This window comes from Gigantopelta aegis, chromosome 11 (assembly GCF_016097555.1).
Source record: "Gigantopelta aegis isolate Gae_Host chromosome 11, Gae_host_genome, whole genome shotgun sequence".
Classification (NCBI taxonomy): Eukaryota; Metazoa; Mollusca; class Gastropoda; order Neomphalida; family Peltospiridae; genus Gigantopelta; species Gigantopelta aegis.
The window spans coordinates 247,593-271,535 of record NC_054709.1 but is presented as its reverse complement, the minus strand read 5'-3'; the positions used below and the strand labels follow the sequence as shown (position 1 = coordinate 271,535).

The window sequence follows — 23,943 nt, the reverse complement described above, 5'->3', positions numbered from 1 at the left end:
ACTCATTCATTCATTCATTCATTTATTCACCGGCCTCGGTGGCGTCGTGGCAGGCCATCGGTCTACAGGCTGGTAGGTACTGGGTTCGGATCCCAGTCGAGGCATGGGATTTTTAATCCAGATACCGACTCCAAACCCTGAGTGAGTGCTCCGCAAGGCTCAATAGGTAGGTGTAAACCACTTGCACCGACCAGTGATCCATAACTGGTTCAACAAAGGCCATGGTTTGTGCTATCCTGCCTGTGGGAAGCGCAAATAAAAGATCCCTTGCTGACAATCGGAAGAGTAGCCCATGTAGTGGCGACAGCGGGTTTCCTCTCAAAATCTGTGTGGTCTTGAACCATATGTCTGACGCCATATAACCGTAAATAAAATGTGTTGAGTGCGTCGTTAAATAAAACACTTCTTTCTTTCTTTTCTTTCATTTATTCATACATTTATTTATTTATTCACTTATTCATTTATTCATTCATTCATATTTATTACTTCACAATTACTGTCTGTCTGTTTATCTCTGTCTCTCTCTCTGTCTGTCTATCTGTCAGTCTCTCTCTCTCTCTCTCTCTCTCTCCGTGTCTCTCTGTGTGTGTGTCTCTCTCTCTCTCTCTCTCTCTCTCTCTCTCTCTCTCTCTCTCTCTCTCTCTTGCCTTTTGTTTCATTTTATTTTATTTTAGTGACTTCTTCTCTAAATCTAAGCTACATGTCTCTTGTGTTTTAAAATGCTTGCGTGTACAAAACATCTTACATGTAAATACTTCTAGTGTTAAAGTTTCTAACACAAATACTTAATCCATTTTTACTTACCGTATATCTTCGCCTGTAAGTCGATCTCGGCTATAAGTCGAGTCCCTAATTTCAAGCCCTGAAAACTTATTTTTTTATTGACCCGTTTATAAGTCGACCCATGAAAAACAAGGTATAAATATTGAAGTATTTCTTATTTTCATCACATGAGAACAATAATGTACAATATCTGAACAAAAGAAAATTATTTTACAAACTTTGTTTTTCACGTTTTGTACATTGCAATAATATTCCAATCAAACTACATAGCATCAAAACGAAATATTCCCTTAGTAGAGAGTGAAAGCTGTTTGACTGTTACTGTATGGCACTGTACAGCATGGTTTTGTGCAAAGACAACAACTTTATTTATCAACACTGACAACAGATCACTACCATAAAACTGAAAGTATCATAGGTTAATCAGATGTTTTTCCGCCATATTAATACATGTAAGGAGGATAACTCTGGAAAGTACACTGGTTTTTGTACCAAATGATGTGTGTCCCTATTGCTCTAGTGAACTGCAGAGATCAGTCTATTTTAAGGGAAAGCTCAGTAATATTCCTGAAGTTAATCACCGACAAAACATTGTTTGAACAACCATTAATGCCAGTGACCAGATTTCAAAATAAACTCAGGCAACAGGTAGTTAGTATTGTTTAAATTTTTGCTATTAGTGATGACTGTTATTTTAACTAAGTGGACTGTTGTCTTGGCATGTGAGTGAGATCGCACGCCTTTTCAAATAACGAAAACCGTTATAATGGCCAAAAAAAATAGGTTATAAAAAAATAAATGTGTCAAATTAACATATTTGAGTATAAATACAGGGCATACTTCAACAATAAAACTTGTAAAATAATCCCCAAAATGGTAATATTTTTGGGTGAAATTTTGTTACCCTCTTATAAGTCGACCCCCCAAGTTATAAAATAATTTTTGGGTGAAAAAAATTCGACTTATAGGCGAAAATATACGGTAATCCATTTCTCTGGTGTTTTTTTTTTTCTTCAAAATCCAATCAAATAGGTGTAACATTACATATAATAAAGCCATTTGATTGTTTAATTGATTTTAGCCCCAGGTCTATTCTCAAACTGTCTTTAACTAATTTCCTATACGTAACTGCTGTTAGGAGATAATCGATGTTGTCCCAGAGTACATTAGACATGTCTAACATACCAGTCTACTGGTCAGCTTGACACAGACTGGTTTTTATTCACTGTTAGCCAATCAAATTGATTTTGCTCTTTTCTTCATTTTAATAGTTATTGTAATTTTCCCCGTCTATAGAGGAGCATTTGAGATTGATTCCTTAGAGAGAATTCATATAAATATTTTCATGCTAACTATGTTTTGTACAGAAGTATGGTGCCTGGTGTTCCATTTCTGTCTTCATACTCATGTTAAAAAAACAACATGTATATGGTAGAAGAGTTTTTAATGTCAAGCAGCAGCTGATGCTAAAAGTCTTCAGTTCATTACAGCTTCAAATACTCACTGTGTGGACATTCTTCAAGCTAAATCTTAGTAACATATTTCAAGCCAGAGGTGAGATGTAGCCCAATGGTAGAGCACTCGAATGGTATCGATCCCCATCGGTGGGCCCATTGGGTTATTTATCATTCCAGCCAGTGCACCACGACAAAGTCCATGGTATGTGCTATCCTCTGCTGTGCATATGGTGCATATGGTGCATATTGTGCATATGGTGCATATTGTGCATATGGTGCATATTGTGCCTATGGTGCATATAAAAGATCACTTGTTACTAACAGAAACATTTATCAGGTTTTCTCTCTAAGACTATATGTAAAAATTACCAAATGTTTGACATCCAATAGCTGATGATTAATAAATTAATGTGCTCTAGTGGTATCATAAAACAAAACAAACTTTAAAAAAAGGTATTCTAAGCCTTTTGGGAAACATTTGAGTTTCCTCAGAAACCCTCCCCCCCCCCCCCCCCCCCCCCCCCCCCCCCTCCCCCACCCCCCCCCTCCCAAATATGTGACATCCAATAGCAATGTTTAACAAATAAATCAATGGTGTCGTTAAACAAAACCAACTTTAACTTTAATATAATAGACTGGGAGTTTGGTGGAGCATGAATCCATGCAGTTCCACCAAGCCATAAGGTATTGTTTCATGCTTAGAAAGCTGTACTTTGAAATACCCACCAAGCTGCACAGCCTGCAGGACAGAGAAATGATTTAAGTGACATTTTATCTTCTATATCTATATTTGGCCAGTGTGGAGGCAATCAGACATGTTTAACAGTGGCAATGAGTTTCAAGCAGACCGGTTTGCTGACAGCTAGGGCCCACTGTGGTGGTCTGAATGTTAAAAAACTAAACCGGTTTCCTCACAGCTAGGGCCCACTGTGGTGGTCTGAATGTTAAAAAACTAAACCGGTTTCCTCACAGCTAGGGTCCACTGTGGTGGTCTGAATGATAGAAAAGTAGACCGGTTTCCTCACAACTAGGGCCCACTGTGGTGGTCTGAATGCATGTATGTATGTTGTGCCCTACCCTCAACAGGTTCAGGCACGCTGCAACCCACACCCAACCCCTGAATTTCAGGGATGGAACCCAGGAGTGATTTCCTATTAAAAAATCATGATCATGTTAAAAGAAAGAAATGCATATCGATATTTAAATTGATTAATGGCTAGTCGACGTTTTATCACTTTTTGCTGATGTCAGCTGCTGATTAATAAATCAATGTGCTCTAGTGTTATCATGAACAAAATAAAACTTCTCAGGTGAATGGTCTATCCACTGGACCAGTACATCGTATAACAATACTGACACCTACATATATAGATGTGGAGATTTGAGACATAGATTTACAGCTAATGGCTTCCACCGTAGACAGACTATTATCTCTAAATGATAGCATTTTCCTCGGTCTTCTATTGATGATTCAATTTACCACGAATGACAAGATGCATTAGGCCACGGAATGCAACATCACGTTTACAGAAATTATTTCTGTTCACCGTGGAGGGGACATACAATTGCTCGACTGATTGAGGAAACAATTTGTGTTAGAGCCCCATAGTAACCATGTTAGACCGATCACCTGCGGTCCATTACTCCGTCGTTTGTGTAATGTTATAGACTGGTACTCGCTGACCATTAACTCGATGTTCTGATGGACGGAAATTGTTAACGTCCGGAATCCCAGTCTTTCTAGTTTTTTACTTTTTTATTTAGTTAGTTTTATTCTCCTATATTGTAAAAGTTATTAAGATGACAAAATGTTTAATGATTGCTATTGAAACTATGACTGGTATATTAAAGGTCATGGTGTATTAAAGGTCATGGTATGTTAAAGGTCATGGTATATTAAAGGTCATGGTATGTTAAAGTTTGTTTTGTTTAACGACACCACTGCAGCACATTGATTTATTAATCATCGGCTATTGGATGTCAAACATTTGGTAATTTTTTTACTCTTAAAGGAGACCTGCTATATGTTTCCATTAAAAATAAGGGATCTTTTATATACACAGACAGGACAGTACAAACCATGTCCTTTTATATACCAGTCGTGGAACACTGGGTTAGATGGGGAAAAAACCAATCAGGAAATTGGTCCATTGAGTTTTCATAGTTACCTGATAATAATAGTAATAATAATAATTGTAATAATAATAATAATAGTAATAATAATAATAATAGTAATAGTAATAGTAATAGTAATAGTAATAGTAATAATAATAGTAATAATAGTAATTTATAGTAAGAGTAATAGTATTTAATAATAATAATCCTTTAGTAATAGTAATATAATTGCCTAATAATCATATAATTCTATATGTAAGTTGAGGTAACACAGTTAGCAAAGCTAATCTTTCCCTGAGGCCCCTTAAATTCTTGCTCAGCTAAACCAATCGTGCTTGGGTTGTGAGTAAAATACATATTCCTGTTTTCTGAAATGCAACAGAGAAGGTGTTCATTTCCTCCTAATAGAAATTGCTTTTGTCCAGTAACATAAACATTCCTTTCTCTGAAATGCAAAGAGAGTGGGTGCATAGTTATGATGTAGCCTTATTGAAGTGTTGTTAACACCATTCCTAGACCAACCATTGTGTTTCTATCTAATTTTTTTCCCCCCTTCCCCCTTTCCCCCCCCCCCCCCCCCCCCCCCCCCCCGTGGGTTTGCCCTTTTTACCTATCACTCTTTTTTTCCCCTGCTGTTAGAAGCCTTTTTTACTACTCATTTGTCTAAGAGACTGCATGTGGTTTCCTTCCTTTTAGTAGGGGAGGGGGTATATCATTTTTTTAATTGGGGTGACTCTTCACATTGGATGTACCAGATAAACCTTCCCATCCTGTTTTTGCCTGAACCTTTCCTTTTCATCGTGACCTTCATGGTTTCCCCCTTTCTCTGTCTCTCTCTGTCTCTGTCTCTGTCTCTGTCTGAATCTGTCTGTCTGTACTTTCTGTCGTCTGTCTGTCGTTCTGTCTCTGTCTGTCCCTCTCTCTTTCCTCTCTCTATCTCTCTCTCTCTTATCGTGTGTGTTTGTCTCCCTCTCTTCCCCTGGTATCTTTCTGTCTCTCTCTTTATCTTTCCTCTCTCTCTCTCTTCTCTCTCTTCTCGTCTAGCTCTTTCGCCTCTCCCCCTCTCTCTCTCTTTCTTCCTCTCCCTCCTTGCCCCTCTCTCTCGGTTCCGTCTCTCTCTCTTCTCTCTCTCCTAGCTCTCCTCTGTCCTCTGCTCTCTCTCTCTCTCCTCTCTCCCTCTCTCTTCTCTCTCCTCTCTTCTCTCTCTCTCTCTTCTCTCTCTCTCTCTCTCCTCTCTCTCGCTCCCCGTCTTTTGCTCCTCTCTCTCCTCTTTCTCTCTCTCTTTCTCTATACTCCCTATCCCTTGTTCTCCTTCTCTCTCATCCCTTTCCTCTCTCTCTCTGCTGTGTTGCCCCTCTCTGTCTCTCTCCTCGCTCCCCCCCTCTCTCTGGCTCTCTTCTGTCTCTGTCTCTTTCCTCTCTCTTCTCTCTCTCTTTTCTCTCTCTTTGTCCTCCTCTTTCTGCCCCTCCCTCCCCCCCTCTCTTTTTTTCTCTCTCTCCCCTCCTCTCTCTCTATGGAAAATAGCTTTACTATTTTTATGGCTGCTAACTTTCTCACATACACAGAAGAAGCACTGCTCAATCTGTCCAACCAAATCCATCAAATTTGAATATGTCAAGCCAGGACAAAATAAAAACATTTCACACAATACTGCCTTGATGGATCCTGGGAACTTAGTCTCATCAACATTATTGATATGAATGCTGGTTTTGTTGCCAAGATTGTCTCTTTTTTTCACTATCACATATTTGTATTTTCATGTTTCTAAGTCCATGTTTGTTCCGGACTTTCCCAGCATGAAATAACCTGATTGGAAATGAATGTAATCAGTGATAATGCTTTCTAGACAAATAGCTCTGTTTATCTTTATGATTCACACAGCTCAGCATAGCACAGTTTTGAAGGGTGTGAAAAATATTTTAAAGAAAATTTAATTGATATTAACAAATAATTTTAATGACTAGATTAATTTTATTTCACAGAGGTTTTTATTTATTGTTGGGTTTGTGGGAGTTTGTTGGAGGCAGGCATTTAAAACAAATTATTACAATGATTACTATTATTACTAAGTACATATCATATCGTTCTCTCATGGGTATTACAAGTTATTTGTGGGGGGTTTCATGATATGATAAGTACATTGTATTTAATATGATATGATGTGTACATGTATTACATACAGTATAAAGTGTTGACATGTATAGTGCAGTATAAGGTGTTGAGTATAGTTTAATATAATGTATTAACATGTATATTGCAGTATAAGGTGTTGACATGTATACTGCACGATAAGGTGTTGACATGTATAATGGAGTATAATGTGTTGACATGTATTCTGCAGTATAATGTGTTGACATGTTTACTGCAGTATAATGTGTTGCATGTTTACTGCAGTATAATGTGTTGACATGTTTACGGCAGTATAATGTGTTGACATGTATGCTGCAGTATAAAGTCTTGACATGTATAATGCAGTATAAGGTGTTGACATGTATGCTGCAGTATAAAGTCTTGACATGTATAATGCAGTATAAGGTGTTGACATGTTTACTGCAGTGTAAGATATTGACATGTTTACTGCAGTATAATGTGTTGACATGTATGCTGCAGTATAAAGTCTTGACATGTTTACTGCAGTATAATGTGTTGACATGTTTACTGCAGTATAAGGTGTTGACATGTTTACTGCAGTGTAAGGTGTTTACATTTATAATGGAGTATTAGGTGTTGACATGTATAATGCAGTATAAGGTATTGACATGTATACTGCAGTATAAGGTGTTGACATGTATAATGGAGTATACAGTGTTGACATATACCACAGTATAAGGTGTTGACATGTATAATGCAGTATAAGGTGTTGACATGAATAATGCAGTATAAGGTGTTGACATGTATACTGCACTGTAAGGTGTTGACCTCTGCCCAACACTCATCTGTATAATGAGTATATACAGGTAGATACAGGTAGATATGCGACATAAAGCGTTGACCTGTCACTCGAGCTAAGACGTGAATAATCCATGGATTATGTCGGTCTGTGGTTTGACAGTGTTGTTTGATGTGTGTGTCTACCTGTACTTGACCTAGTTTCCACTCGTCACTGATTGTAAGGATGAGCGGACAGGTGAGCTGTGTCATTATGGATAATAGATGTCCGGGACGAAGTGTCAGGTACAAATACAGGTGCTCTTAACAAGGTAACATACTTTGTAATACGTTTTACTCAAAACACAGGCACTTTAAAGTGAGGCTGTTAAATACAGGTAGTTTGTAATAGTTAGGTTGTAATAGTTAGATTGTAATAGTTAGGTTTTTAATATTTTGTAATAACATGTAATACAAATGCTCTTAGTAAGGTATAGGGCTGAGATATATTTTGTAATGACTTAAAATACAGCTAGTTTGAAGCAAGGCTATTCAGTACTGTATGCAGTAACTTGAAATACAGCTAGTTTGAAGCAAGGCTATTCAGTACTGTATGCAGTAACTTGAAATACAGCTAGTTTAAAGCAAGGCTATTCAGTATTGTATGTAGTAACTTGAAATACAGCTAGTTTGAAGCAAGGCTATTCAATAGTGTATGCAGTAACTTGAAATACAGCTAGTTTGAAGCAAGGCTATTCAGTAATGTATGCAGTAACTTGAAATACAGCTAGTTTAAAGCAAGGCTATTCAGTATTGTATGTAGTAACTTGAAATACAGCTAGTTTGAAGCAAGGCTATTCAGTACTGTATGCAGTAACTTGAAATACAGCTAGTTTAAAGCAAGGCTATTCAGTATTGTATGTAGTAACTTGAAATACAGCTAGTTTGAAGCAAGGCTATACAATATTGTATGTAGTAACTTGAAATACAGCTAGTTTGAAGCAAGGCTATTCAGTACTGTATGCAGTAACTTGAAATACAGCTCGTTTGAAGCAAGGCTATTCAGTATTGTATATATGTAGTAACTTGAAATACAGCTAGTTTGAAGCAAGGCTATTCAATAGTGTATGCAGTAACTTGAAATACAGCTAGTTTGAAGCAAGGCTATTCAATAGTGTATGTAGTAACTTGAAATACAGCTAGTTTGAAGCAAGGCTATTCAATAGTGTATGCAGTAACTTGAAATAAAGCTAGTTTGAAGCAAGGCTATTCAATATTGTATGTAGTAACTTGAAATACAGCTAGTTTGAAGCTAAATATTGTATGTAGTAACTTGAATACAGCTAGTTTGAAGCAAGGCTATTCAATATTGTATGTAGTAACTTGAAATACAGCTAGTTTGAAGCAAGGCTATTCAATATTGTATGTAGTAACTTGGAATACAGCTAGTTTGAAGCAAGGCTATTCAGTATTGTATGTAGTAACTTGACATACAGCTCGTTTGAAGCAAGGCTATTCAGTATTGTATATATGTAGTAACTTGAAATACAGCTGGTTTGAAGCAAGGCTATTCAATAGTGTATGCAGTAACTTGAAATACAGCTAGTTTGAAGAAAGGCTATTCAGTATTGTATGTAGTAACTTGAAATACAGCTAGTTTGAAGCAAGGCTATTCAATAGTGTATGCAGTAACTTGAAATACAGCTAGTTTGAAGCAAGGCTATTCAATAGTGTATGCAGTAACTTGAAATACAGCTAGTTTGAAGCAAGGCTATTCAATAGTGTATGTAGTAACTTGAAATACAGCTAGTTTGAAGCAAGGCTATTCAGTATTGTATGCAGTAACTTGAAATAAAGCTAGTTTGAAGCAAGGCTATTCAATATTGTATGCAGTAACTTGAAATACAGCTAGTTTGAAGCAAGGCTATTCAATAGTGTATGTAGTAACTTGAAATACAGCTAGTTTGAAGCAAGGCTATTCAATAGTGTATGCAGTAACTTGAAATACAGCTAGTTTGAAGCAAGGCTATTCAATAGTGTATGCAGTAACTTGAATACAGCTAGTTTGAAGCAAGGCTATTCAATAGTGTATGCAGTAACTTGAAATACAGCTGGTTTGAAGCAAGGCTATTCAATAGTGTATGCAGTAACTTGAAATACAGCTGGTTTGAAGCAAGGCTATTCAATAGTGTATGCAGTAACTTGAAATACAGCTGGTTTGAAGCAAGGCTATTCAATAGTGTATGTAGTAACTTGAAATACAGCTGGTTTGAAGCAAGGCTATTCAATATTGTATGTAGTAACTTGAAATACAGCTACTTTGAAGCAAGGCTATTCAATAGTGTATGTAGTAACTTGAAATACAGCTAGTTTGAAGCAAGGCTATTCAATATTGTATGTAGTAACTTGAAATACAGCTAGTTGGAAGCAAGGCTATTCAGTATTGTATGTAGTCACTTGAAATACAGCTAGTGTATACTATTAAGGTGGGCCTATTGGGCTATTTCTCGTTCCAGCCAGTGCACCACGACTGGTATGTATGTGCAATCCTGTCTGTGGGATAGTAAAAGATAACTTAATTGCTACTAATGGAAAAATTTAGCGGGTTTCCTCTTTACAACTATATATGTCAGAATTACCATATGTTTGACATCCAATAGCCGATGATTAATAAATCAATGTGCTCTAGTGGTGTTGTAAAACAAAATAAACATTGTCTTTTTCTTTTCATTTCTTTACAGTGACGATCTCAACAACATCATTTAGTTCTGACCTAGAGAACTGTCTTTAGCACTTAAACTGTTGAAAGTACAAATTTAATTAATCAGTTTTTGTAATTATGAACTTGCACACCTAATCAAAACTGACATCTCAAGAGCTGTTTAGCTTTGCTTTGATTTGTTCAATTCATTCTACGAGATTTCAGTCACATCGGACAATGGAAGCAAGTGGATTAAGTTAATAGATTTCCGTTCTATTTGTCACACGTCAAATCAGTGGTATAAAAAAAGTCGACTTAATGGTATCGATTCGTGTCGCATTGTCAATTTGTTAATGATGTAGGTCAACTTCCTTATTTGGTTTAATGTGTAAATTATGTACAAACAGGTCAGCCTGAATAATTAGAAAAGAAAGCAATGTTTTATTTAACAACGCACTCAACACATTTTTACTTGAGTTATATGGTTAAAGTTTGTCTTGTTTAACAACACCATATTGATTTATTAACCATCAGCTATTGGATGTCAAACATGTGGTAATTATCACATATATACTCGTAGAGAGGAAACATTTATCCATTAGTAGCAAGGAATCTTTTATATGCACCATCCCACAGACAGGATAGCACATACCACAGCCTTTGATATAGCAGTCGTGTTGCTCTGACTGGAACAAGAACTAGCCTGATGGGTGTCACTAATGGGGATCGATCTTAGACCAACCATGCATCAGACGAGTGCTTTACCACTGGGCTACTCTCACTCAATGGGCTGCTCTTTTTTATTAGCAGCAAGAGATCTTTTATATGCATCCTCCATTCAGGATAGTACATACCATGCCCCTTGTTAAACCAGTCGTGGTGCACTGGCTGAAATGAGAAATAGCCCAATGGGCCTACCGCTGCAGATCAATCTTAGACTGACCGTGCATTAGGCGAGCACTTTACCACTGGGCTATGTTCCACCACCTCAATCATTACAATTGCTAGTGAGAGTATATATTATTTATCTCGCCTTCATGTAAAATTCTTTAATCTCATTGGTTGTTTGCCGTTGGACAAATCCCTTATCCCCCTGTGGGCGGAGCCAAATTCTCTTATACCCCGTCTGTAATTTCCAACAGTTTCCAGCTGCCCCAGTTAATGCTAAAGCAATAATTAGATTATAAATAACATTGATAATCAATCAAGTATACATAATTATTTTTATTTTTACTATAAAATACACTATTTCAATACTTTTAAAAGCTGCAATGTTGAACTCGTCCACCTAATTACGGTCGTGGTGTCATTGTATTAAAGCGCGATTAGCAACAGTTTTTTGGTTTTTTTTAAAAATTTTTTATTAATATCTGTTTCAGACAATTTCGTATTAAAACATTTGAAGTTAAAAACTCGTTTATCGATGGAACTATTTTTCGTCACTGGCAAGTGGTTTCGCTCGCGTCCGCATGGTACGGCTCCGTTAATAAATTGTTAACAATTATTGTCTGGCGTTATTTTGATTATTTTGCTATATGGTTTAACATGTCAGCAAGATAAATTCGTTGTAGAAGCATCTCTCGGGGTATATGGCTTTTTATGTACCCTCTGTGTGTTCTTTTACCCACAGAGGGTACATAAAAAGCCATATACCCCTCATGATGCTTCTACAACTTATAATATTTTCAGTATGTTCATCTTTGTAATTAGAAATGCCAGTGAGAGTATATATTATATATTTTCAGTATGTTCATCTTTGTAAGTAGAAATGCCAGTGAGAGTATATATTATATATTTTCAGTATGTTCATCTTTGTAATTAGAAATGCCAGTGAGAGTATATATTATATATTTTCAGTATGTTCATCTTTGTAATTAGAAATGCCAGTGAGAGTATATATTATATATTTTCAGTATGTTCATCTTTGTAAAAGGCCTGCACCCAATTTAGCTCAGTTGCCAATTGTTCCTATAGTTTGGATTGATGAAAATAGGCTGGGCTTTGAATTTGTTGTTCATGTGTACATGATGAAAATAGGCTGGGCTTTGAATTTGTTGTTCATGTGTACATGATGAAAATAGGATGGGCTTTGAATTTGTTGTTCATGTGTACATGATAAAAATAGGCTGGGCTTTGAATTTGTTGTTCATGTGTACATGATGAAAATAGGCTGGGCTTTGAATTTGTTGTTCATGTGTACATGATGAAAATAGGCTGGGCTTTGAATTTGTTGTTCATGTGTACATGATGAAAATAGGCTGGGCTTTGAATTTGTTGTTCATGTGTACATGATGAAAATAGGCTGGGCTTTGAATTTGTTGTTCATGTGTACATGATGAAAATAGGCTGGGCTTTGAATTTGTTGTTCATGTGTACATGATGAAAATAGGCTGGGCTTTGAATTTGTTGTTCATGTGTACATGATGAAAACACACACTGACTAGTTATTAAAGGGACGGACCCTAGTTTCAACCCGTGAAAATTAACACTAAGTTTAGTTAATTTATAAACCTGTAACACATTTGGATAAAGTTACAATTGAGTGAAACATGAGTCTGTGACTTTAAAATGGTGAAATACTCTCTAAAAATAGACTAAAACTCGACTCCATAACTGTTACTTCTCAAATGCACATGTGTTTTTATAAATATGAGAAATGCATTTTGTGATATTAAAAACACCAGGATGACCAAAAACACTTTGAATGTACAGAAATTGATATAATCTAAAAAATAAAATCTTAGTAAAGTGTGATTTAAGTTATCAAAAATGCTTATAATAGTCAAAAATATGCGTTAGTGTTTAAAAAGTAGGGTATATCCCTTTAAAGTTAAAGTTAATGATTTGTAGAGTGTTTCTCTGTGAACACAACAATAGGATCAATAACTCTTCACTTTATATAATTTCTTACCCACCCATTGGTAAAAACATTTTTTGTTATTTTACATAACACATACTAATAACACATATATGTGTGATAACAATTTAAAGAGTTACAACTTGCTACTCTTAGGTGATGACCAGGTCGCCAGTGCTATATCCTCCAATGAAAAAAGTCCATGATCGAAATTTTTTACACTGTGACCTATAAGTTACCTGACATTGATTTGTCTATGATGCATAAGTTGTCTACAACTGAAAGGGCTGTCAATAAGTTTTAGTTGGAAATGAAATTTAAATTGGGTTAAAGCCTGTTTTTTGTAAGAAATAGAATACAACATTCATGTCCATGTTATGCCATTTATCTTACAACTCATTGTTTAAAATTTAGAAAACAATTTGTATGATAAATGGTATCTAAGGGCAACTCATGTATTATTCTCTATCTAGATGATCAATTGGTGCAAACTGATTATAATCAAAGATCAATGACGAAAAGTAGGAAAATGAAGCTAAAATGTTCTGCAATGTAGGTTATGAGAGCGCGACAGTCTGTGAGTGTATTACTTCAACTCTATGTCTCACTGTTCATTCTTCTGCTGTGAGTGTGACAACACAGCCTGTATAAACATGGCGTAATACAGCTTATATTTATCATCTACACACACCTTGTCACAGTCTGTATAAACACGACATAATACAGCTTATATTTATCATCTACACACACCTTGTCACAGCCTGTATAAACACGGCGTAATACAGCTTATATTTATCATCTACACACACCTTGTCACAGTCTGTATAAACACGACATAATACAGCTTATATTTATCATCTACACACACCTTGTCACAGTCTGTATAAACACGACATAATACAGCTTATATTTATCATCTACACACACCTTGTCACAGTCTGTATAAACACGACATAATACAGCTTATATTTATCATCTACACACACCTTGTCACAGCCTGTATAAACACGGCGTAATACGGTTTATATTTATCATCTACACACACCTTGTCACAGCCTGTATAAACACGGCGTAATACGGTTTATATTTATCATCTACACACACCTTGTCACAGCCTGTATAAACACTGTGTAATACAGTTTATATTTATCATCTACACACACCTTGTCACAGCCTGTATAAACACGACGTAATACAGCTTATATTTATCATCTACACACACCTTGTCACAGCCTGTATAAACACGGGGTAATACAGCTTATATTTATCATCTACACACACCTTGTCACAGCCTGTATAAACACTGTGTAATACAACTTATATTTATCATCTACACACACCTTGTCACAGCCTGTATAAACACGGCGTAATACAGCTTATATTTATCATCTACACACACCTTGTCACAGTCTGTATAAACACAACATAATACAGCTTATATTTATCATCTACACACACACCTTGTCACAGCCTGTATAAACACGGCGTAATACAGCTTATATTTATCATCTACACACATACCTTGTCACAGCCTGTATAAACACAGTGTAATACGGTTTATTTTTATCATCTACACGCACACCTTGTCACAGCCTGTATAAACACAGTGTAATACAGTTTATATTTATCATCTACACACACCTTGTCACAGCCTGTATAAACACGGCGTAATACAGCTTATATTTATCATCTACACACACCTTGTCACAGCCTGTATAAACACGGCGTAATACAGCTTATATTTATCATCTACACACACCTTGTCACAGCCTGTATAAACACTGTAATATGGTTTATATTTATCATCTACACACACACCGTGTCACAGCCTGTATAAACACAGTGTAATACAGTTTATATTTATCATCTACACACACACCTTGTCACAGCCTGTATAAACACGGTGTAATACAGTTTATATTTATCATCTACACACACACACACGTTGTCACAGCCTGTAATATGGTTTATTTTTATCATCTATAAACACACCTTGTCACAGCCGGCAGCCAGTACTTGATGTCCCCAGGAACCTGCTGGTTTTACATCATGTGTGAGTGGATGGGAGTCGTAAAACTCAAGTCTCAAGTGCTCACTTGGGGTTCAAGAGGTTATGGGCTCAATTCAGGGTAATAAGATTTTGTCTTGTTGAGATTGTGTGATTTCTGTTATGTAAGTTGTCAGTGGAGTAATATTAGTACGAAGTTGAAACAATCTATAAAGATCATAGTAATATACTAGTTACTAATTATGTAACAAGTAGTGTAAACTGATGGCGAGTGTGTTCTGTTGGTTAATTACATTCTTTTTCCGGGATCAAATAAAAATAACACCCGGAAAGCTGATGACGTCATTAGAAAGTGACGTCATTGGCAATTGGAACAGCAAAGTTGACGATTCAAGGGTCTACAGTTAGATTGTAGTCAGGAATTTTTTTCAAGAAATACCAAATATACAGTTAGTTCCGTAGTAAAACGATTTGTTTACAATGAACATAACCATATTGACTTTTTTGATTTGCAGGTGTTATTGTCTATTTGATGACTGCAAATGTTTCATTTTTGACCTCATCCTGTATCAAGTAGACAATAACACCCACAAATCTAAAAACTCCATATGGTTATCTCCTAATTGAATTTGGGTGGAGGTGGGAGCATACACACCTGTTCACACCTTTGCAAATCAGATAATTAGTTTGATACTTTTCTTTGTATATAAGATTGTTGGTATTTTCAGATGATGACATGCAACCTTAATGAGATTGTTCAGGGTTTTTTTCTTCAGATCTTTACATGTTAATATTTTATTTATTAATGAGATTGTTCAGGGGTTTTTTCTTCAGATCTTTACATGTTAATATTTTATTTATTAATGAGATTGTTCAGGGTTTTTTTCTTCAGATCTTTACATGTTAATATTTTATTTATTAATGAGATTGTTCAGGGTTTTTTTCTTCAGATCTTTACATATTAATATTTTATTTATTAATGAGATTGTTCAGGGTTTTTTCTTCAGATCTTTACATGTTAATATTTTATTTATTAATGAGATTGTTCAGGGTTTTTTTCTTCAGATCTTTACATGTTAATATTTTATTTATTAATGAGATTGTTCAGGGGTTTTTTTCTTCAGATCTTTACATGTTAATATTTTTTCCCAATGATATTCTTCAGACTCTGATATGAGACTGGGCTATTTCTAATTCCAGCCAGTGCACCACGACTGGTATATCAAAGGTTGTGGTATGTACTACCCTGTCTGTGTGATGGTGCATATAAAACATCCCTTGCTGCTAATCCAAAAGAGTAGTCCATGAAGTGGCAACAGCAGGTTTCCTCCCTCAATATCTATGTGGTCCTTAACCATATGTCCGACACCATATAACTGTAAATAAAATGTGTTGAGTGAATCGTTAAATAAACCATTTTCTTCCTTCCTTCCTGATGTGAGATCTTTGTTTATTTGTATTGCATGCTGTTTCATTCTGATACAAGACTTTTGTTTATTTGTATTGCATGCTGTTTCATTCTGATACAAGACTTTTGTTTATTTGTATTGCATGCTGTTTCATTCTGATACAAGACTTTTGTTTATTTGTATTGCATGCTGTTTCATTCTGATACAAGACTTTTGTTTATTTGTATTGCATGCTGTTTCATTCTGATACAAGACTTTTGTTTATTTGTATTGCATGCTGTTTCATTCTGATACAAGACTTTTGTTTATTTGTGCTGTTTCATTGATACATTTTGTTTATTTGTATTGCATGCTGTTTCATTCTGATACAAGACTTTTGTTTATTTGTATTGCATGCTGTTTCATTCTGATACAAGACTTTTGTTTATTTGTATTGCATGCTGTTTCATTCTGATACAAGACTTTTGTTTATTTGACATTTGATGTTTATTTGTATTGCATGCTGTTTCATTCTGATACAAGACTTTTGTTTATTTGTATTGCATGCTGTTTCATTCTGATACAAGACTTTTGTTTATTTGTATTGCATGCTGTTTCATTCTGATACAAGACTTTTGTTTATTTGTATTGCATGCTGTTTCATTCTGATACAAGACTTTTGTTTATTTGTATTGCATGCTGTTTCATTCTGATACAAGACTTTTGTTTATTTGTATTGCATGCTGTTTCATTCTGATACAAGACTTTTGTTTGTATTTTTCAGACTATGGTGCAAGACTTTTGTTTATTTGTATTGCATGCTGTTTCATTCTGATACAAGACTTTTGTTTGTATTTTTCAGACTATGGTGCAATACTTTTGTTTATTTGTATTGCATGCTGTTTCATTCTGATACAAGACTTTTGTTTGTATTTTTCAGACTATGGTGCGAGACTTTTGTTTATTTGCATTGCATGCTGTTTCATTCTGATACAAGACTTTTTTGTATTTTTCAGACTATGGTGCAAGACTTTTGTTTATTTGTATTGCATGCTGTTTCATTCTGATACAAGACTTTTGTTTGTATTTTTCAGACTATGGTGTGAGACCTTTGTTTATTTGTATTGCATGCTGTTTCATTCTGACACAAGATGTTTGTTTGTATTTTTCTGACTACATGGTGTGAGACCATTATTTACAAAATATTTATTACTAATACTAATAAACTTTATGAATGACATTTTATTGTATAGGAGTTTGTTTTGTATGTTTATTTATAAACATTTTTTGTTCATGAAATTGTTCATAGATATTTTTCAGTGGTCATATTTGACCTCTCGTTATTTCATAATAGAATGTACACAATTGAAATTGTTCATTTTTTTCAGACTATGATTTGAGACCTGTTATAAAACTTGTGAGATTTATCCTGTATCTGTTGCTATTTTTCAGACTATGATGTGAGACTTGTTACAAAACTTGTGAGATTTATCCTGTATCTATTGCTATTTTCCATACCATGATGTGAGACCTGTTCAAACTGTGAATATATAAACCGTATGAGATTTATCCTGTATCTGTTGCTATTTTTCAGACTATGATGTGAGACCCATGCAGTTTGATGAGTCAGGAATGGACGTGTGTCCGGCGTGTCATCTCCCGTTTGACGCAGGCAAGAAACGCCGACTCATTGACACGTGCGGTCATGAGCGATGCTACACGTGCATGTTCAACAGCGAGATCTGTCCCATCTGTCACGCCACACGTACGTATTACACACGCTTTACACACTTATTACACACATATTACACACATGTATTATACACGCATTACACACGTATTACACACATGTATTACACATGCATTACACACATATTACACACATGTAATACACACATATTACACACATGTATTATACACGCATTACACATGTATTACACACATATTACACACACATATTACACATGTATTACACACACATTACACATGTATTACACACGTATTACACATGTATATAACACACATATTACACACGTATTACACACATGTATTATACACACATTACACACATATTACACACACATTACACACACATTACACACACATTACACACGTATTACACACACATATTACACATGTATTACACACACATTACACATGTATTACACACGTATTACACACGTATATAACACATATATTACACACGTATTACACACATGTATTATACACACATTACACACATATTACACACACATTACACACACATTACACACGTATTACACACATGTATTACACACGCATTACACACGTATTACACACGCATTACACACATATTACACATGTATTACACATGCATTACACACGCATTACACACACATTACACACAGATTACACACCTATTACACACGTATTACACACATGCATTACACACATATTACACATGTATTACACATGCATTACACACATATTACACACGTATTACACACATGCATTACACACCTATTACACACGTATTACACACGCATTACACACATATTACACATGTATTACACATGCATTACACACGTATTATACACACATTACACACAGATTACACACCTATTACACACGTATTACACACATGCATTACACACATATTACACATGCATTACACACGCGTTACACACATGCATTACACACATATTACACACACATTACACACACATTACACACATGCATTACACACATATTACACACGCATTACACACACGTTACACACAGATTACACACATATTACACACATTTTACACACGCGTTACACACAGATTACACACACATTACACACACATTACACACGTATTACACACACATTACACACGCGTTACACACAGATTACACACACATTACACACACATTACACACGTATTACACACGTATTACACACACATTACACACACATTACACACACATTACACACACATTACACACATATTACACACACATTACACACACATTACACACACATTACACACAAATTACACACACATTACACACATATTACACACACATTACACACACATTACACACGTATTACACACAAATTACACACGTATTACACACACATTACACACACATTACACACGTATTACACACACATTACACACAGATTACACACATATTACACACACATTACATACGTATTACACACACATTACACACGTATTACACACACATTACACACACATTACACACGTATTACACACGTATTACACACACATTACACACGTATTACACACAGATTACACACATATTACACACATATTACACACACATTACACACATGCATTACACACATATTACACATGTATTACACATGCATTACACACATATTACACACACATTACACACATATTACACACACATTACACACGTATTACACACACATTACACACAGATTACACACACATTACACACGTATTACACACACATTACACACGTATTACACACACATTACACACAGATTACACACACATTACACACGTATTACACACATGCATTACACACATATTACACATGTATTACACATGCATTACACACATATTACACACGTATTACACACATGCATTACACACCTATTACACACGTGTTACACACGCATTACACACATATTACACATGTATTACACACACATTACACACGTATTACACACACATTACACACAGATTACACACCTATTACACACGTATTACACACATGCATTACACACATATTACACACGCATTACACACGCGTTACACACACATTACACACAAATTACACACGTATTACACACACATTACACACAGATTACACACATATTACACACACATTACACACGTATTACACACACATTACACACATATTACACACACATTACACACACATTACACACACATTACACACGTATTACACACACATTACACACACATTACACACGTATTACACACACATTACACACACATTACACACGTATTACACACACATTACACACGTATTACACACACATTACACACACATTACACACATATTACACACACATTACACACACATTACACACACATTACACACGTATTACACACACATTACACACGTATTACACACACATTACACACACATTACACACATTACACACACATTACACACGTATTACACACACATTACACACGTATTACACACGTATTACACACACATTACACACAGATTACACACATATTACACACACATTACACACACATTACACACGTATTACACACACATTACACACACATTACACACGTATTACACACGTATTACACACGTATTACACACATATTACACACACATTACACACACATTACACACGTATTACACACACATTACACACATATTACACACATATTACACACACATTACACACGTATTACACACACATTACACACACATTACACACGTATTACACATGTATTACACACATATTACACACGCATTACACACAGATTACACACGTATTACACACACATTACACATGTATTACACACATATTACACAAGTATTACTCACATATTACACAGGCTAGTTACAGTAGTTATTTACTAGCCCAACACTGAATATCACTAGCCGTGGGAGTGAGGCTACCATAATCTAGAAGCCCTGACACATGTATTACACACTTGTAAAACACACATTTATATTTATATCTTTATTTGTTTCATTCATTCTTTATGTCTTTCATTCCTTTATTCTGTGTTAATTTCAGAGTACGGTGCTCTGTATCGTAATGGTGAGCACAGCCGGTCAGCTCACGACATGTCCAGCTACTCTCCACACCGCGCCAAGCTCATGACCAATGGTCACTTCACCAGTCTGATGCACACCAGGCATGATGCTGCCATGGTACCGGAAACTTCCGGCAGAACCACACCACAAATGGGCACCAGTCATTCAAGTGAGTTTTTGCCATTTTCTAATTCAAGAGTTAGACATGCCCACACCACCTCTGTGCTACCCCAACAACATGCACCCCACCCATGTAACAGATGTTGTACCCCAACCTTCCCTACCTCACCCCTGTTGTACCCCAAAAACATCTTCCCCACCCCTGTTGTACTCCAACCACATCCACCACACCCCTGTTTTAACCCACCATCACCTACCCCACCCCTGTTCTACCCTACAACCCCCACCCTGTTTGTTCTTTAACTTCCCACCCCAATCATACCCACCCCAATCATACCCACCCCAATCATACCCACCCCAATCATACCCACCCCAGTTGTACACCAGATCCACTACATCTCGTAGTACCATTAACTGATTTTGGTAAATATTATTTTACAAAAGTGGAAGATTTCATTCTATTTATTGTATTATTTTTTTAATTTCATTAATAAATGTCACATTTACAAACCATAATAATAAAATATGCCTGTGGTCTGAGTGTACTCTGCAGTATATAATCAAATATATACAGAACGATAGAGATATTCTATTGATGGGTGACTATACCGTCATCATAATTTGTTTTAGTTTCGTCTGATCAATAGTCTTTTCTGTTGAAAATGAGGGGTTTTAACAAATTTCGTAGCTCATTGTTTAATAACAAAATAAAATAAAATATATAAATATGTTACATCTATACTGATGTATGGTATAGGTAATAAAAAAATTCTACAAGATAAAAATAATATTGAAAAATGCAGTGATAAACGATTTAAAGGTGACTCAGTCTGTTAAATGTATTTCCATAGTTAAACAGCTAATTTTGTTGTTTATGTTCAGTCTGTTAGGAATATTTGCATGCATTTGAATGAGATATTAGTTTTTTTCTGAGTACTTCTTCTTATGTATATTTTTAGCTTTTTGACATTCTCCCCTGCAAATTACAGTATACAGTACTGACTAAACAGTAGCAGGTTGAAATGTTTTATGTTGCAGTTATTACATGAAACCCCTATTAAAGACTACAAACCATGTGCTGGAGTGTAAAATAACTTATGTACAAGTCCTAAATCATAGGTGTCACACTGTTTGACAAAGTTCTGCTGTGTTTTTAAACATTCTATTCATAACACTCACTGTTTAAATAATGTGCTGGGGTGTTCGAAAACAAACATTCCTTTCCTTTCTTCTTTCACATACTAGACAAAGTACCATATGTTAGACACCTAATAACTGCTGATTGAACAATGTGCTGGGGTGTTCAAAAACAAACATTCCTTTCCTTTCTTCTTTCACACACTAGACAAAGTACCATACGCTAGACACCTAATAACTGCTGATTGAACAATGTGCTGGGGTGTCATTAAACAAACATTCCTTTCCTTTCTTCTTTCACATACTAGACAAAGTACCATACGTTAGACACCTAATAACTGCTGATTGAACAATGTGCTGGGGTGTCATTAAACAAACATTCCTTTCCTTTCTTCTTTCACACACTAGACAAAGTACCATACGTTAGACACCTAATAACTGCTGATTGAACAATGTGCTGGGTGTCATTAAACAAACATTCCTTTCCTTTCTTCTTTCACATACTAGACAAAGTACCATACGTTAGACACCTAATAACTGCTGATTGAACAATGTGCTGGGGTGTCATTAAACAAACATTCCTTTCCTTTCTTCTTTCACACACTAGACAAAGTACCATACGTTAGACACCTAATAACTGCTGATTGAACAATGTGCTGGGGTGTCATTAAACAAACATTCCTTTCCTTTCTTCTTTCACATACTAGACAAAGTACCATACGTTAGACACCTAATAACTGCTGATTGAACAATGTGCTGGGGTGTCATTAAACAAACATTCCTTTCCTTTCTTCTTTCACACACTAGACAAAGTACCATACGTTAGACACCTAATAACTGCTGATTGAACAATGTGCTGGGGTGTCATTAAACAAACATTCCTTTCCTTTCTTCTTTCACATACTAGACAAATTACCATACATTAGACACCTAATAACTGCTGATTGAACAATGTGCTGGGGTGTCATTAAACAAACATTCCTTTCCTTTCTTCTTTCACACACTAGACAAAGTACCATACGTTAGAAACCTAATAACTGCTGACTGAACAATGTGCCGGGGTGTCATTAAACAAACATTCCTTTCCTTTCTTCTCTAGCACTCCAAGATAAGTGTCACAATTACCATATGTCAGACACACAACTGCCACAAATTAAATAATGTGCTGGGGTGTCATTAAACATTCCCTTCTTTCCTAATAGCCACTGATTAAACAATGTGCTGGGGTGTCATTAAACAAACATTCCTTTCTTTCCTAATAGCCACTGATTAAACAATGTGCTGGGGTGTCATTAAACATTCCTTTCTTTCCTAATAGCCACTGATTAAACAATGTGCTGGGGTGTCATTAAACAAACATTCCTTTCCTTTCCTAATAGCCACTGATTAAACAATGTGCTGGGGTGTCATTAAACATTCCTTTCTTTCGTAATAGCCACTGATTAAACAATGTGCTGGGGTGTCATTAAACATTCCTTTCTTTCCTAATAGCCACTGATTAAACAATGTGTTGGGGTGTCATTAAACATTCCTTTCTTTCCTAATAGCCACTGATTAAACAATGTGCTGGGGTGTCATTAAACATTCCTTTCTTTCCTAATAGCCACTGATTAAACAATGTGCTGGGGTGTCATTAAACAAACATTCCTTTCCTTTCCTAATAGCCACTGATTAAACAATGTGCTGGGGTGTCATTAAACAAACATTCCTTTCCTTTCCTAATAGCCACTGATTAA

The 23,943-nt window shown here is 35.7% G+C and overlaps 1 protein-coding gene across 3 annotated transcripts in view; it reads left to right on the top strand.

Moving 5' to 3' along the window:
• LOC121385611 (protein TANC1-like) overlaps window positions 1-23,943 on the top strand; it is a 175,190-nt gene that overhangs the window by 34,017 nt on the left and 117,230 nt on the right. For all 3 annotated transcript variants that reach the window (XM_041516357.1, XM_041516356.1, XM_041516355.1), the window contains exons 2-3: window positions 17,772-17,942; window positions 20,931-21,119. In XM_041516357.1, coding sequence (XP_041372291.1) covers window positions 17,772-17,942; window positions 20,931-21,119 — 360 coding nt within the window. The remainder of the gene's footprint in view (window positions 1-17,771; window positions 17,943-20,930; window positions 21,120-23,943) is intronic.